The 18,490-nt window shown below is 38.1% G+C and overlaps 2 protein-coding genes across 2 annotated transcripts in view; one reads left to right on the top strand and one right to left on the bottom strand.

The window, feature by feature from the left end:
* The window catches only part of tesk2 (testis associated actin remodelling kinase 2), a 32,699-nt gene extending 24,233 nt beyond the window's left edge, over positions 1 to 8,466 (bottom strand). The window contains exons 1-3 of the mRNA XM_054623430.1: positions 8,113 to 8,466; positions 3,624 to 4,075; positions 2,878 to 2,997 (exon numbers count right to left, since the gene is read on the bottom strand). Coding sequence (XP_054479405.1) covers positions 2,878 to 2,997; positions 3,624 to 3,746 — 243 coding nt within the window. The 5' untranslated portion in view covers positions 3,747 to 4,075; positions 8,113 to 8,466. The remainder of the gene's footprint in view (positions 1 to 2,877; positions 2,998 to 3,623; positions 4,076 to 8,112) is intronic.
* Positions 8,467 to 12,232: 3,766 nt separating this feature from the next.
* On the top strand, positions 12,233 to 18,389 carry LOC129111288 (uncharacterized). Its single transcript, XM_054623434.1, has 2 exons — positions 12,233 to 12,683; positions 14,925 to 18,389. Exons 1-2 carry the CDS (start codon positions 12,437 to 12,439, stop codon positions 15,554 to 15,556), a joined length of 879 nt encoding a protein of 292 aa, XP_054479409.1. The 5' UTR covers positions 12,233 to 12,436; the 3' UTR covers positions 15,557 to 18,389.
* The last annotated feature ends 101 nt before the right edge of the window (positions 18,390 to 18,490 follow it).

Here is an 18,490-nt window from a genome sequence, read left to right on the forward strand (position 1 = left end):
TCAATATTTATATATAGCAGAAAAAGCATAACAGATCATTGATATATATTCTGTGCTACTCTCTTTTATCTGCCTGTCTTTTACATAACAGAGACAAAAATCGCTCTGTTCAAGTTCAAAGGAAGAGGCCTGGCTGAGAGCCCACAGTCTCCACCGCAGGACGGCAGAGACAACAGATGGCCGCTCCTCTGAAGGCCTCCTCCCCCACATCCGTCTATCCTCCTCCGACCCCCGACCCCCCACTCCTCACTCCTCACATCCCCCCATCTGCATGTATTCCTGATCTCTCCCCCCCATCCCCCCCGTTCTCTTAGTAGCTGTGGGCTCCAACAAACCGTCGCCCCTAATCCTCATCTACTCATCTCCCCACCAATCAACCCCAAGTTCTTCTTCTTCTTCTTCTTCTTCTTCTTCTTCTTCTTCTTCTTCTTCTTCTTCTTCTTCTTCTTCTTCTTCTTCTTCACTTCTCGTCCACTGCCTTTCTGTACTGCAGTCTTGCACACTCACCCTCTCTAATATTTCCTCTTTTTACCAGTGCTCATTTCTGGAAAATAGACCCCGGTGTCCAAACCCTTTTTCCCTTTTTTCCTCCAAAAGCTCTAGAAAACCTCCACATCAACTTCTTCTCCAGAACTATTCAACTCCTGAAAAGATCCCCATTTTGTATCCTCTTCAATAGTCTTGCCCCTCTATGCTCTTTAACTATCTATCAGTAGCTTTTTCTCCTCCGGTTCCTCCACCTCTTAGCCTCAACCTCCGTCACCATTCATTTCTCTGTCATCCTCCTTGACATTAAAGCTTTTCATCATCCTACTCCATTTCCTCTTCTCTCTCTGTTTACCTATGCATTCCTCTCTCTCACAGAGAAAAAAAAACAAAAACGTATTACCGAGATATTTCCATTACTCAACTAGAGGCTAAGGTGGTACTTAAAATAGATTGCACACTTGAATAACAGCCCACGTAAATGTGTTGGTGTTGTTTAGCTTGATTATGTGTGTGATGTTTAAATTGTGTCAGAACATTGATTATAGGCCTCAACAGGCTTAGGTGGTCAAAACACGCATGTAAGTGCTCCATCCTAGATTGAGATGGAGAAAAACACCGTTATATCACAGCTGTTTTCCCTCACTTCTGATTTGAAACAAATAATACTCTTTATGACCCATTACAGTCATGATTCAACTAGTTGCCTACATTTCCCTTAATAATAGAGCTGCACAGTGCACACATAGCTTTAAATAGATATGCAAGACAATTTACAACCTGCATCACGACGTTGTTTTTCTAACAATAAATGAATTGTTTTACATAGTTTAATAAAGCATTTTGTACAGCATGTGTCCCCCGGTGTTTATAAATGTACAGAAAAATGGTTGATAGACTCATAGTGTTTTATATAATCTATATAATATCTATGGAGAGAGGAAGGTCACAATGTAAGTGGTGTGGCAGACAGTTGTTGACAGTATTCGGGCAGCTACTCTTCACCAGGTCACCAACAAAATACTGAGGTTGAAATGCAGTTTTGAAACAGCAGCACGATAGCAAAGTGTCCGCTGTTTCATCCAACGCAGACAAACTTGTTTCACTGATACATGCAAACACATGGATTAATATGGCACATAAATATCTAATAAATGTGCCATTATTTGCTCCAATACATATCTGTAAGATCAGCCGGAGCCATCCCAACACTCACCAACAGCTGTCAGACACAATCAACAATACAATCAATCAACCTGATCCGTGGCCTGACAGAGAGACACAATGGAAACTGAATTTCAAACCACTTCACTAATCCAATCGAGATCTCCTGTTACATAGCTGTACAGAAGAGTGCTTATCATTGTGCACTGGGACCATATTAAAAATCCAATAAACACATACAGCTGTGGACAAGTCAAATAGAAGGCCTTGTAAATTTTGATACATAATTAATAAATACTGCAAAATTAATCAGAGCCTGGCTGAATGTCATCCAAAACATTCTAGGCCATTATTCTTTATTAATCCGATTATTTCCATTCATGTGCGATAGACCACAACCATTCCCTACGTACTTGTCAACTTTAGTCTCTGTGTTAACCCTTTACATAACAAGAGGTCAGTCCTGCATGCACACAGTGGTGAGCATCCAGAAGTCACAACGTCCAAGGCCATGCTTGCTGATTTCAGCTCCTTTTCCTAGATGAGTAGTCCTTATCTACAACACGCTGAGTCGTGCCACATTTTCACACGGTCACAGTGGCCTTGTTAATACAACGAACAAGACGAAATAAATCTATCTGCTGATGCTTGATTGGTTAGCATCACCAACCCAACAAATAATGCCAAACATGCTTATGTGACTATATGGCTGGAGGGGGAGGGAACAAAGTAACAGGGTCAACAAGTCTGTCTTTAAATGATGTCTTTGAAGTGACTGTAGTCTAACTTGACCTAAAACTGTCTGATGAAGGGACCTCAGAAACAATCAGTCTTCGACCCACCATGCATATTAGCTTGATATGTTCAAATCATATGGAAAACTACTTTGGCTTTAAAAGTTTAAGTACATATAAATGCTATTTACATTAAAGTTCCCTTTTATTCCTATGACTATTAATCCTGACCATTGCATAAAAGGCACGGGCACGACTTTCGTCACGTAACAGAAAAAAAAAATCAATCAATCCTATGGTCAAATGAGTATGTGATCTGACAGACTGTCTGGTCTATAATAAACCACCCTGGATGGATGGGCAGAGTGAGGCATGAATAGCAAAACAAGGTCAAAGATTGAAAGCAACAAAAAGATAAAGTCGAGCAAGAAAAAAGGCAAGACGATCAAAGAGAACCTGAGGAGTCCCAGAAAAGAGAAGACAAACCACCCACCTTATAGACATCAGAGAAGAATCCAGAGCCAATCCACTCACAGGTGAAGTCATCAAGGCGCGTAAGACAGGAGAAGGCACTGATGAGGGCTCTGTAGGATGATGGCCACACCCTGCCCACCTGGAGGAGACAAGAACAGACTGGTATCAACAGGTTCAGATCTATATCTGATGGGCATGCTGTGTGGACCGCCGCTGCTACTTGCCAGCGCAGAAAAATTGAGACAGATGTAGATAATGTTGCCTGTAAGTGATAAAAGAACTAGAAGGCTAGAAACTAGATTGCACCAGCATACACAGATTTTCTCAACGATCAAAACCTTCCAAGAACATGAATTCTTGTGTGTATCTACAGTACCAGTCAAAAGTTTGGACACACCTTCTCATTCAACTACTTTGAAGAATTCAATTCAGCCACAAAAATCAAAGAACAATCGTTATCAAAAACGATTGGCAACAACAATGAGTATTCTTTAACCACACATAACGTATGACTGATTTTAACTACTGATCCAGACTTTAACCGACCAAATCACAATCATAAAAGGCCCATAGCCCTAATAAATAATATTGTGTGTGTATGAGAACTCAACGTGGTTGACAAATGTTTCTCTTTCAAATGCATCAGGAAAGCGGAAACAATAGAATTACTTTTTTTGAACTCCCAACCCTGTATACTATAAAGTACTTTATGCTCTGCACATTTTAAATGCGTCCTACTCATAACAATAAAGAACAGCGACTGACCTGTGAAGGCGGGCCCATGCCCATCTCGCTGCCCCCTACCCCTCCGAAACCATCTCTGTCCTCGTTGACACATTCGGGTCGCGTAGGAAGCCCAGCGATGGAGTTGCGTTTATTCCGGTCCATGTTGATGTGAAAGACGGTGATACCAGTGAGGGTAGTATGGGCCTTTTTCTGCACTGTACCCACATGACAAGAGGACTAGATTGTTTTAATGGTGCCGAGGGTTCCACGGCAGCACAGACTTCACTCTGTTTGGGTCCTGGGAGAGAATATGTCACACGCATAGACTTCAGTTTAATATTTCTTTTGTTGAGGGCACCCCTGGTGACACACCCTGGCTGGATCCAAGATGTTTCCAACTAGTCGAGTTCCTCACTGCTTGTAAGTGGGGAGTCCACCAGGATGAGAGGGTTTTCACATGTTTGACAGATGTTTAGTGAGCCTTTGGAGACCTGTAAAAAGTAAAGAGAAAACTTGATGTAGGGTCATTTCTGTGGTTTTATATTACAAGTATAATCGCTGGGTTAATTGTTCACAGATTCTCAGTTATTCCTAAAAGGATCCTTTTTTTGTGAATCCTATTCTCACAGTAAAGAATGGTGTTGTGGCATGACATATTACATCGACTATCAAACATCCAACCACAGCTGGCCTGCTATTATTTCTTTAAAGGTTTGGCTATTTACTAGCAGCTGTAGCTGTGGACTGGGCCTAGGATGGATGAGACAGGCCACTATTGCTCAACAGGCCCAAATGTAATGGCTGTAATAGGGGCCGATTGTCCAATTATGGGAGATTAGCCAAGGAATAGCTCAGGTCCTGGACCTTTCTGCCATCCAAAACAAAATCAGCAGGGTACAAAGGGTAACAGGAAAGGAGGTCTGTGGCTAAAGGTCTTTACAATCCAAAACAATGTGGCTTTTAAGAACACTTTATTCCAGAGTGTGATCTCATGGTTGTAAATATTTTTCCAATGCTCTGAAAGAAAGGTGGAGTAAAACTCAACTTTGGTGAGTAACGCTGGATGTAAACATAACTTACAAGAAAGCTCCACAGAGGACCTGTAATGATCGGCAGAAAATGAATTGGCAGCTATTTTGATAATCAGTTAATCATTCAAGTTATTGTTGAAGCAGAAATGCAGAACATCACTTTGTTCCCATCTGTTAGTTGCAAGGGTTTCTGCTTTTCACTGATGTCAAATATTGTAAGTTGAATATCTGTTGAGTTTGAACAGAAGATGTCACATTGGGAATTAGAGGAACTTTTTAACCTAGATCAACTTTTCCCTTGTGGTTGAACTATTCCTTCAAGTACTTGTGTCCCACAATGAGCTCATGCATATCATAAAAAAAGGTAATCGAGTTCACACTATCACTTGGGTAGCCGGCCATCGTGTACTCTGAGATTTATGTCACCCCCCACGCAGCAATAACACATTGCAGTCATATATGTCTGATGCAATTAGAAATTTACAATGCGTGTACACAAGAGGTAACCTGAATCATTCAGTAAAATATATTCCAGTAAATGGGTAGGAACAGTGGCAAATTTAAAAGGAATTTATTGAACCAAAGCAGAAAGGACAGAGTCAATCTTAGACCAAGAAGAGGTTTCATCAGAATAGATACTAAAAACAGCATTGAGATGACACGGCCAGATTCTGCCTTGGGCCATTAGCATTACGTCACAGACACTAGACTAGAGGCTTTCTGCAGATCTAGTAGAAAACTTCTGACATCATTCTCTGTCCCAGAGCCACGTCCTTAAAAGGCTTTTCATCTTCAACTTTCTTCTTTACTCTTCAACAACACTTCATTTTCTGCCCTGTTGAAATCGTACCGCAGGAATAAAAAGTGCCAGTGCCAAGAAAAATGCAAGCCACAAGTGCCAGGGCCAAGGCTATTCTTTCTCATTGAAGTAGCGTCCCCATCCAAGAACGAGAACTGAGACACACATTTCTTCTACGTCATTGAATCTGAGTAGGTCAAGATATAAATTCACCGTTGACTCAAAAACTGCTAGAAGCCACAGAGAAGAGCTTCTGTGCCCACACTCGCCCACATCAGTGATCAAAGCCACCGATTCTGACTAAGAACGAACTTCCTACGCTCACTATCACAGTTTTAGTCATGCAAATGATGCAAACTGCTTAATATGCTGAACTCTTAGGTATTCTACAAGATACTGCAGGAGGGTAAAAATCTATCTTTAGTCAGGATGATCTTCCCAGCTTAAAGCAGTATACTGACCACCAAAAGATATTTTAACAGCCACTTCTGTGGTAAAAAAAAAAAAAGAAAAAAAAAAAAAGATATCATCAGTCCATCAACAGAACACCAACCACAATGACGGCTACCTTAGTCATATACTATAAAACAATTTTATACCATTTAAAAATGAGATCATATCACAGAGCAATATGATAACTCTCAATAAACCATACTGCAGGAAATCTTCTTGATGCAAGTGATTAGAAGAAAAGAAAATTGACAAGCCACCAGTGTGCAATACTATATGTGTATCTAAACTATAGCCTGTTGCCTACATATTCAAAGGGCTTGGGTTTAAGACACCACAGCAAAGGGACTCAGCATGGAAAAGGGTGGAATTTTAAAAGCTGGACTTTTTTCGGTCTGTAAAATGTGGCTTGTTGCTACTCCAAAACAGATGGGACATCTCCAAAGCAGCCTCAGGCCAAATGTTTTAACAGTAGTTTTGGGGGACTGAACACTATCCAGCTGTGTCCCGGTGGATTACAGACTAATAGAAAATGTCAGCAATAAATCAAAACGTAAGTGATGTTATAATGATAGGTTGCAGCAAGGGTTAAAGTGTCTCTGTAGGGCAAGAGGTATTAAATGTGTGTGTGTGAATGTGTGTGAGAGACAGTTATTTGTTCCTAGAGAACTTTGTGTGTGTATACCTGGATCACAAAAGAAGAAAAAAACAAGAACAAATCACACTGATTTAAACTACTAATAAAATACTCTCAGAGTAACTGTGTGGATTTTAGTGTTCAGATAGTTGAGAGGTTCACTAATATAAGTAATCTTTTTGTCAAGTAATTGAGCAAGGTCACGTTCAACAAAAGTGAATAGAAGCCTCTTATCTGTCCACAATCTATTGTGTTGAACTGCAACGATATATGATCCGCCGCATACCTGTCATTCTTCCAGGGTTTAAAGCAATGAACAAGTTCATGGGGCAAAAAAAAGAAAACCTGCCCATTACGTTGATCCCATAGACAGGAAATCTTTTTTTTTTGTTTGTTTAGTTTATTTGTACAATCGGAAAATATAAAAAAAGATAACATTGATAAATAATATTATAGTGCAGGAAGAGGCAGAAAGCCCACTGGGCTTATTTGAAGCCTCCACCTATATAATATAAAAAAAAATTTAAATCACAATACTATAACGAATACAAAAAGAAAATACATGTGGTATGAAATATTGTTGAAAAAGCATTTTTACAAGATATGATTTATAATAATACATTATAAACAACAAAAGATGCAAGATGTTTGTGTGTGTGTGTGTGTGTGTGTGTGTGTGTGTGTGTGTGTGTGTGTGTGTGTGTGTGTGTGTGTGTGTGTGTGTGTGTGTGTGTGTTCATGTGTGCATTTATGTGCGTGTGAGAATAAGCCGGGTTTGATTTTGATTAAGGGGATTTGGGTTTGTACCCCTGCATTTACTCCTACACAAAAGTAATGCTACAAGTCCCTGTGAATGCAACAACTACAGATTAAAAATACAAACTGAAACATGGAATACATATAATAAATAAGGAAAGTAATTACAAAACAGGGGTAAGATTGTTTTATAAGCATCTTTTGAAACATTTCAGCCTTCATTTTGTTAAGTGTGAAAAGCCATTCCATAATTTGGTTCCCCTAAATCTTGTCCACAATTGACCTCTAGAAGTAAATAATTTAGGAGGATGAAAGAAGAGGCCTGCTATAGCAACATAACAGAGGGGAAATAAAGAGAGGAAACAGAAGCAGTAGAGAGAGAGAGAGAGAGCACAAATACATGAGAAAAATAATGAAAAGATAAAGATATATTACTTTATGAGTGATAAACTGAATAAAAAGCTCAAATGCTGAATACAACCCTTTTAATGCATTAAAACAATCACATCTAGAGCAAGCTTTTTCTGCAAAATAGTCTGTTTTGGTAAGCATCTTTCCATAATTTGGTTCCCCTCAATCTTGCCCACAATTGACCTCTAGAAGTAAATAATTTAGGAGGATGAAGATCTAAAGATTGAGGAGTTGAGTAGGAATGAACTTGTGGATTTGCTTTGAAGAAGGTCTTGAAATGTTCAGGAATATTTCCTTCACCTGAAAGAATCTCATGAGTATGAGTCAACAGCAGGATAATACAAGTCCTATTAAATATGGTGTACCACAAAAACATAAACAAACCAAAGCAGCAGCAGTCAGTGTTGTCTTTTACTTAATTAATAAAGTCTTAAGCCCACTTACCTAAGTATTTCTTTGAGATGTTTACAGGAGCAATTGAAGCTGGGTCCCATGCCTTTCTCTTGTTGCATTGATCAAAAAAACCACAAAGTCCAGAAACAGCTGATTGGCTGTTTTGTCAACAAACCCCTAGCTTAGCACAGAGCTAACAAACATTAGCTTGATCCAAAACAGGAAGTTTTCTTCCGTCGCAGGCGGGGTTAATAAGTCCAAATCAACCCCCAAAGAAAGGCTGAAGTGACCTGGATGTCTGCTTGTGTCGTCCTTGTCTCCACAAAAGAGCAAAGTGTGGTGTTTGTCGGAGCGCACGGGGTGGTGTTAGTGCTTCATCAGTGCTGCTGTTTGACAGCTCCGTCGTCTCTGAGCTCTCAGAGTGACTCCCACTGGCCCCGCCCACTGTTGATTGACGGGTGAGTTAGCCAATCAATGGGAAGGCATCTGTGTGCACACTCAAAAAAAAACCTTAAAAAAAATAAAGGAATTAAAAATAGATTTTAAAAAATCAGTACACTTCTAAAGAAATGCTAAATAAAACTAAAACATTAAAAAATGAGTTTTTGAAGTTTTCTCATTGAGAATATTTAAGATGAAATAAGATAAAATAGGATAATCCTTTATTAGTCCCGCAGCGGGGAAATTTGCAGGATTGCAGCAGCATAGGGTAAAGTGCACACAAGAGACATAGTAAAAGAAAGACAAGATAAAAATAAAATGAAATAAAAAACAAGTATTATAAATAAGCAATAAAAAACAATATTAAATCCACAATAACTGAAATATTATATGTAGTTAGCCAATCAATGGGAAGGCATCTGTGTGCACACTCAAAAAAAACCTTAAAATAAAAGTAAAGGAATTAAAAAATAAATTTAAAAAAATCAGTACACTTCTAAAGAAATGCTAAATAAAACTAAAACATTAAATATAAAAAAAAAAAGAATATTTAAGATGAAATAAGATAAAATAGGATAATCCTTTATTAGTCCTGCAGCGGGGAAATTTGCAGGATTGCAGCAGCATAGAGTAAAGTGCACACAAGAGACAGAGTAAAAGAAAGACAAGATAAAAATAAAATTAAATAAAAAACAAGTATTATAAATAAGCAATAAAAAACAATAATAAATCCACAATAACTGAAATATTATATGTAGTTAGCCAATCAATGGGAAGGCATCTGTATGCACACTCAAAACCCTTAAAAAAAAAAAAAGGAATTAAAAATCAGTACACTTAAAGAAATACTAAATAAAACTAAAACATTAAATATAAAAAAAAAAGTGCACACAAGAGACATAGTAAAAGAAAGACAAGATAAAAACAAGTATTATAAATAAGCAATAAAAAACAATAATAAATCCACAATAACTGAAATATTATATGTACAGAGAGAAAAACTATTAAAGCTATAATTGCACATGTGTCATGTGGTCTGCTGGGAGCAGAGTTGGTTTTGCAGCTTGACAGCAGCAGGGACAAAGGGAGTGGAATCATCAACTTTGATCTAAAGTGAAGTTTCAAGTTTAAGTACAAGTTCATTTGTGTATCACTTTTCATACAAATGCAGTTAATTTACTCCTACACAAAAGTAATGCTACAAGTCCCTGTGAATGCAACAACTGCAGATTATAAGTACAAACTGAAACATGGAATACATATAATAAATAAGGAAATAATTACAAAACAGGTTGTTAGGTTGTCTTTTAAGCATCTTTTGAAAAAAAAAATTGTTAAGTGTGAAAAGCCATTCCATAATTTGGTTCCCCTAAATCTTGTCCACAATTGACCTCTAGAAGTAAATAATTTAGGAGGATGAAAGAAGAGGCCTGCTATAGCAACATAACAGAGGGGAAATAAAGAGAGGAAACAGAAGCAGTTCAAACAGTAGAGAGAGAGAGAGCACAAATACATGAGAAAAATAATGAAAAGATAAAGATATATTACTTTATGAGTGATAAACTGAATAATAAGGTTGAATACTGAATACAACCCTTTTAATTAATTTAAACAATCACATCTAGAGCAAGCTTTGTCTGCAAAATAGTCTGTTTTGGTTTACAATTTTAACCTCAGTCGTTGCTGCTTTTGTTAGATTCAATCCTAAATGTGTCTAACCGAAGCTCTTTGATGTGCAACAAATTGGAAGACTTGAAGGCATGGCGTCTTTGTTTGCTTTTTTATTAACCTATTATTTTTCTCAGTGGGAAAAATACTTCGAGATATGGCCACTGATTCAAAATTTTGCAGCTTTTACTAAAATACACTTTGGGAATTCATTGGCTAATAAAGAAGTTATAGGCTTCTGTAGGGGCCAAATAGTGTCAAATTTGATAGAATTTTTTCCAACAAGGGCAGGTGCTTTGACCTCAGCTTTTATGCTCTCATGGAAATAGAGCATCATCTAGTGGACAAAATTAGGCAGCACTGGTATGTACGTCTATCTCAAACAACAGCAAGATATGCATCCTACAGGTGATCTCAGTTGCTTTAATTACATGTTAGGCATCAGTTTGGTGCAAGTTTGGTGACAACTTTGTGGGGAAAGGGATCTCTATGTTTGGAGTGGGGGCAGTTTGTTTAAATAGGTGTTGGTCCAAGATACAAGCATAGATACAGTATGTGTTAGCTCAGCCACTCCTTGAGTGTGTCCTGTCAGAGTATCACACAGGATCAGACAATTATGCATCACATGACAAATATCAACAGCACTAGGTGAGGTCAACAAACATTTGCTTTCATCTCCTCCGTATGATGAAGGCCCATTTCAACCACTTATTAAACACTAAATCCACCATGCCAAGTGTATATGACTTGTTATTTCACAATTAAGATAATAGATCTTATATTTATAATAGCGTGAGTAATACCTATAAGATACCAAGTCATATTTATTTTAAAAATTAGCATTCAAAAGTGGTTTGTTGTATTTGGATGGACTTTCTTTGTTATGGCCTCATAAGCGTTGGGATTTTCCAGAGAGTCTATACATTGAGTTTTACTAATAGAAGCTCATCCGATAATAAATATTGGTAAAGCTAAACCAACAACATATTTGAATAACTAAAGAAAAATAGCAACCATCAACTCAACTTACATTACTGTATTACTTGTTTTTGTAGCCCTGTGTCAAAAAAAAACTCTTAACTATTTTCGGACTAAAAGTTAATTCTTGAGATTGGAAACAGCATTACAACATATTTTATATTTATTACATGTTTTTTTTTCTAAGTAAATATGTGTTATATCAAATCAATTATAATTAAATACAAACAAGTAATACTTTGTTTTATAACACACTACAATGTTGTTATGAGAGATTCCAAAAGTGTCAACAATGATATGCTCTCGTATGAAAAACTTTTAATAAATTATTAATAACAGTGCAAGAAGGCTGCATAAATACATATCTCACCCTGTGTTGTATATGCACATGTACAAATAGTCTAAGACTGTTTCTGTGTGTGTGTGTGTGTGTGTGTGTGTGTGTGTGTGTGTGTGTGTGTGTGTGTGTGTGTGTGTGTGTGTGTGTGTGTGTTGTGTCTTCAGTGTTGTATACAATTTTTTTTATATACATACATATATACATACATATATATATATATATATATATATATATATATATCAAGTGTGTGTGTGTGTTTCAAAACTGGTTTATGGATTTGTTTAGCTTGAATCTTCAGTCTTAAATATTCAAGTTGTAAATACAATTTTTTTTATATACATACATTTGGACACACCTTCTCATTCAACTACTTTGAAGAATCTAAAATATAAAATATATTCTGGTTTGTTGAGCATTTGTTTGTTTACCACATAATTCTATATATATATATATATATATATATATACAAGTTGAATCTTTAAGAATGAAGATTCAAGCTATATTTATTTATTTATTTACTTATTTATGTATGTATTTATTTATTATTATTATAATTATATTTTTTAGGTTTTTTTTGTGATTTCATTGTTTGGGTTTGAATGTGTCTATAACTACTTTATAGTTTGTTATAAACCATTTGTTACTTGTTGTAAACGGGGAGGAGGAAGTTTGCTTTTCGTCTTGTTTTCCTGTCGAGGTATTTTGTCCCACCGTCGGACCCGTATCACCTCCGTCACATGACCACCAACGCTTCCTGTTACTATTCTGTTACACTTCCATGTTTTTCGCCTCAAACAGCGACCGTGACGTAAACCACGACGGTGGAGATTCTCACCGTATAAAGTTAGCTTTACGGTCCCCGTCGCTTAGCAACAGCTTTGCGGAAGCGCTGACCCCGAGGAGCACGAGTAGTAGAAGGAGGAGAAGGAGGAGGAGGAGGGCACAAACATGGCCAACTGCGTGGCTTTCCAGAACAAGTTAACCTCGATCATGGAGATGCTGGCTAAAGCCGCCGTGCTGGAGATCGGGAAGCTGTGGGAGGACGGCTTCGCCCTCGTCCAGGTCGAGCTCCGCCGGAGGGAGAGCGAGATCGAGGCCCTGAACCGGAAGCTGGTGTTGATGGAGAGCGAGAGGTCCACGGTGCTGTCCTCCAGGAGAGAGCTGCAGAACAGGCTGCTGCAGCCCGCAGGGGATGGTAAGGATGACCCCTGGTGACCCCTGAGCCATGCAGGAACATAAGTAATGCATGTTTTAATGTGACTATAGGAAGTACAACATGTCACATAAAACAGTGCATACATGGAGAATGCATGTTTTAATGTGACTATAGGAGGCACAACATGTCACATAAAAACAGTGTAAACATGTTTTAATTTAACTATAGGAGGTACAACATGTCACATAAAACAGTGTAAACATGGAGAATGCATGTTTTAATCTATTTATAGGAAGTACAACATGTCACATAAAACAGTGTAAACATGGAGAATGCATGTTTTAATTTAACTATAGGAGGTACAACATGTCACATAAAACAGTGTAAACATGGAGAATGCATGTTTTAATTTAACTATAGGAAGTACAACATGTCACATAAAACAGTGTATACATGGAGAATGCATGTTTTAATCTAACTATAGGAAGTACAACATGTCACATAAAACAGTGCATACATGGAGAATGCATGTTTTAATGTAACTATAGGAAGTACAACATGTCACATAAAACAGTGTATGCATGTTTTAATTTAACTATAGGAGGTACAACATGTCACATAAAACAGTGTAAACATGGAGAATGCATGTTTTAATCTAACTATAGGAAGTACAACATGTCACATAAAACAGTGTAAACATGGAGAATGCATGTTTTAATGTGACTATAGGAGGTATGTCACATAAAACAGTGTATACATGGAGAATGCATGTTTTAATTTAACTATAGGAGGTACAACATGTCACATAAAACAGTGTAAACATGGAGAATGCATGTTTTAATCTAACTATAGGAAGTACAACATGTCACATAAAACAGTGTTTACATGGAGAATGCATGTTTTAACCTAATTATGTCACATAAAAACAGTATACATGGAGAATGCATGTTTTAATCTAACTATAGGAAGTACAACATGTCACATAAAACAGTGTTTACATGGAGAATGCATGTTTTAATCTAATTATGTCACATAAAACAGTGTATACATGGAGAATGCATGTTTTAATTTAACTATAGGAAGTACAACATGTCACATAACACAGTGTATACATGGAGAATGCATGTTTTAATCTATTTATGTCACATAAAAACAGTGTATACATGGATAATGCATGTTTTAATCTAATTATGTCACATAAAAACAGTGTATACATGGAGAATGCATGTTTTAATCTAATTATGTCACATAAAAACAGTGTATACATGGAGAATGCATGTTTTAATCTAACTATAGGAAGTACAACATGTCACATAAAACAGTGTATACATGGAGAATGCATGTTTTAATCTATTTACATGGAGAATGCATGTTTTAATTTAACTATAGGAAGTACAACATGTCACATAAAACAGTGTATACATGGAGAATGCATGTTTTAATTTAACTATAGGAAGTACAACATGTCACATAAAACAGTGTATACATGGAGAATGCATGTTTTAATCTATTTATAGAAAAGTTGCAAAATCCTCACACTTTAAAGGCTGAAATAAAGAAAAATATTGTTATTTTCTATCAAAGTAGTTGCCATTACACTACACCACCACATGTCATCACATGTTCTATGAAGAACTTCCAAATTCCTTTTTTAATTAGGTCAACCTGTATTAAGCTTTGCTGTTTTCTAACAGCATTATTGGCCCTTTAATATCGGAGGAAGTTAGAGGCTACTCTCTGACTGCATCTAAAAAACATTTTACTTTCATTCTAATTGTTAGTCAGTTGATAGACAATTGTTCAACAATGATTTTTAAAAAAAATGCTAATTATGTGTATTTTCCATTTTCAGATGTGAGGATTTGCTGTTTCTCTCTGTTTAATATGTCTTTGTAAACCAAATAGCTTTGGGTTTTGGACTGTTTTTCAGACAAAACCAGTTATTTACACATGTACGGTATATCATTTTTCACTATTTTCTGATATTAGGAGACTAAATAAGTAATCTATTCATTGGAATAACTGATAGACTAATCAATAATGAAAATGAATGTGAGTTGCTATCCTTTTAGGTGTCTATCAAACTGTTTTGGTAACAAGCAACTGTTTATAACTGTTTGGCATGCGTCTCAGGCTGCAACGCTCCGGCCCTTTTGAACCAGTTAAACTTGCTCTACGTCTCATTGAAAGCTTTGAAACTAAACTAAAAATTGTGATTGTTACATCTATATCAAAGCACATAATAACAACTGGTTTTCAATGCCTTCTTTGTTGTTTCAGGGCCCATTATAGATTCAGTCCAGACGTTGTCATTGGATCAGAGCGTCAGAGAGAAGGCGGACACCTCAGCGAATCACAGAACACCGCCTCCATCACAGACGGAGGAGAAACAATGCGAGCAGCTCAAATCTGACGTCTGCGAAAGCGACTGCAGGGAGGACGACGAAGACTTTATAGTGAAGCTAGAGGACGAGGACGACGTCCAGATCGTGGAGCAGATCGTGGACTCTGTCGATCAGGGCATCGTCGACGGATCGGGTCACCATGAGATGGAACTGGACCTCCAACCTGCCGAGGTTGCGGAAGAACAAGAGAGCCAGCACTGGTCGTCGGTTTCAGTGGGAGACAGCGACACTGCTGATGACTCGGACTGCTTTTTTGAACCGAAGCAGATGTCGCAAAATCTGGACTCAGAAATCCTGCTCATCCAGAATGCTTTGGACATTTTTGACAATTCAGCAGAGGCGGCGTACTCGGACAGGTGTGTGAGGGACAACGGACCCGGGGCATCGAGTAAATCAAGAGCTCCTGTGACTTTTAACCAAGCTCAGCCGAGTCAGCCTATAGACGCAATAAATCCCCCAGAGAGGAGTGTCCATCAGATTCCTCTCGGAGAAACAACCACACACTAAAAGCACGTCCGCTTTTAACCCCGACAGCAGATTCTTTCTTTTAAACGACCCCGAGTTGCACAAAACGATAGCGAACCGCCGCATAAAGGAGAAGTGGTTCATCTGCCCGTTCTGCGGCAAGAGCTTCGATCGCGTCAGCCACCTGGAGATTCACCAGCGGATTCACACGGGAGAGAAACCGTACACGTGCGAAACGTGCGGAAAGTGTTTCTCTCAGAGGAGCAACCTTCGCACTCACCAGCGGACTCACAAAGAGGCACTTTCCCAAAATGCAGTTTGATTCAGTAGATTTTTGAAGAGTGAAAATATCTGTGTGTTTAGGTGAACTAACAAATTCTCTTTATATTTTAATATTACTTACAAGTAACGTAGCCGACTGATTTTACTGTGCACTTCTAACTTTTTGTTTTTGAGATTAACTTAAAACTTTAACATAGCTTGCAGTGTAAGGACTAATTTTGGTATTAAGTGCTGTTTGTATACCGGCAGCCAGTTAAAAACAAAAACATGTTGGGACATCAATCCCCATTGACATGGCTGAATATGGACTTTTACAGGTTACACATAAGGACATGAATTGCAAACATCTGTGTGTATGATGACTGGAGACCCTCTGATATCCCTTAACATAACCATTTTCCCATCTGTTGTCCATTATCAGGCTCACAGAGAATATCGAACCAACAGATAGAAAGATAAAGATGAAAACTTTTGGAAATTCTGAAGAAGACAACCACACTGCTTAGAGATTGAGACTGAACGCACACCAGTCTTTGTGTGTTGTCTTTGTAAAACTGCTGAAACATCAAGTTTGGTCACATGTACATTTCTTTTAATGTAAATTCGGCGACTTTGGCAATTTCTCATAATTGTGTAAAGTCATGGACGGCCTTTATAAAGAGCCTTGCTGGTTTTCGACCACTCAAAGCACTTGACACTACATTTACATTTACCCCATTCACACACACATACACATCAGGATCTAATCTCATGCTCATTCACTCATTGATTGCTCAGCAATTTTTGGGTTTTGGTATTTTGCCCAAGGCCACTTCGACATGCCGAGTGGAGAAGCCTGGGATTGAACTGCCGATTACAAGTCGACTCGCTTTACCTCCGGAGCCAAAGCTGGCCCACCATATTTATCTAAGGCTAACAAAGACAGGAAAGTAAGCGCTCATCAAAGCACTTTAAGAATTCAACCTTGCATGCTGGGAGATGTAGGGCTTCCTGCAGGTGTAGCAGTCCACGGTCTCCTCCAGTCATCCGTGCCTGGTTCCCCCTCCTCCCCATATATCCGCTTTAAGTGAAGGAGCAGTATCTTAAAGGAATAGTTCGCCATTTCGGGAAATATGCCTATTTGCTTTCCTGAAGAGAGTTAGATGAGAAGATTGATACCACTCTCATATCTGTTTGGTAAATATGAATGTACAGCCAGCAGCCAATTAGCTTATCTTAGCTCAGCATAAAGACTTGAAACAGAGGGAAACCGCACCTCAAACGCTCACCAATTAACACTTTATATCTCGGCTGAGGACATGAGAGTGGTATTTATCTCATCTTACTCTTAAAAAGAAAGTGAATAAGCATATTTAAGGAAAAGTCGCTGTAATCGTTTCATACAGAGGGTTCTTTAAAATGACTGAACTCAACAGCCTGTCGCACAGAGAGAGACCAGCCACCCTGTGAAAATCCAGTTTTTCTACTGGTATCCACAATCTCAATTATTTCCGTCATTACCAAGCAAATGAGGATGTGAACGTCAGAACAAGAATAAACCAGGCAATGTAATTTAAATACCATGTTACTGCAGCAGCTGTGATCAGTGATGCCCTTTATCCTCATGTGTATGAGGCGATTCAAGCTTGATTGTCCCAGGTTATAATAAAAAAAAACAATGACTTGTATGCTGTACTTTTATGAATAAACATTTTAATATTTACATGGCAGTTTTTTTTTTTTTACAGTTCCATAGAAAAACACTGAATTCATATAAACAATTTACACAACGACACTCATACACACACACACACACACACACACAGCTGACTGTGCGTTGATGCAGAACGTTGCTTTACAGTTCATCTTCTGCATGTTTCGGTCCAGTCTGTTCATCGATGTGCACTGATGATGGTTTAAACACAGTCATGGAAACCAGTTCGATGTGTGTGTAACCATGAACTTCCACCAGTTTACTTTGTCCATGTTTGTGTTCAGGTGCCTTCTTGACCTTTTTGTAGTTGCTGGTGGCTGTTTGATGACAAAATCATTAACACAAAGTATCTCCTCATAGCTCTTGCTTATATATATCATACATACACACACAAATGCACACACACTTTCTCCTTATCCACAGGTGCGTTCAAGCTGAAAATATCAAATATTATAGTACAGTTTACTCTTAACTTGGCCAGACATTTGGATTGTAGAAATTGTGTCTTTGTCCCCATATGATCCTCCCTGAATGTTTTGATGTAAACATGGTACCTGATGCTGTTTGTCAGGATTCATCCGTGCTCTCCCTTTGTCTATTTAAAATGTGTGCAACTCACCGAAGCAGTGGGTGCAAGATTTTGGCTCTGCAGATAAAAGAGTAAACATTATGTAACAGGAACCTTTATTCCTTGCACGTTCAACAAGAGAAAGATTTCATTTACTCTCCATGTTGGTTTGTGGAAGGCAGAACTCGTTGGTCGCCTACTGTAATTCTTTATTTGCTAAATAATCGGGATCAAAAGCTTCCCAAAAATGTAGCACCTTGCCATCTCTGGTTCATGTTTGGCTTGGGACTTTTGCTGCATGACATTCACTCACTCTCTCTCTCTCTCTCTCACTCTCTCGCTCTCTCTCATTTCCTGTTTCTGTCCACTGTCGGCTGTTTAATAAAGGCATAAAATGCCCCAAAAATGAATTCATAGTGTGGGGATAAAGGGT

Source organism: Anoplopoma fimbria, chromosome 3, assembly GCF_027596085.1.
Source record: "Anoplopoma fimbria isolate UVic2021 breed Golden Eagle Sablefish chromosome 3, Afim_UVic_2022, whole genome shotgun sequence".
Taxonomy (NCBI): domain Eukaryota; kingdom Metazoa; phylum Chordata; class Actinopteri; order Perciformes; family Anoplopomatidae; genus Anoplopoma; species Anoplopoma fimbria.

What these genes read in the sequence shown, in the direction of transcription:
- LOC129111288 (XM_054623434.1), top strand. Translation starts at nt 12,437, where the DNA reads ATGGCCAACTGCGTGGCTTTCCAGAACAAGTTAACCTCGATCATGGAG. An exon ending in GCTGCAGCCCGCAGGGGATG is followed by an intron (nt 12,684 to 14,924) that starts GTAAGGATGACC and finishes TTGTTGTTTCAG; the next exon opens with GGCCCATTATAGATTCAGTC.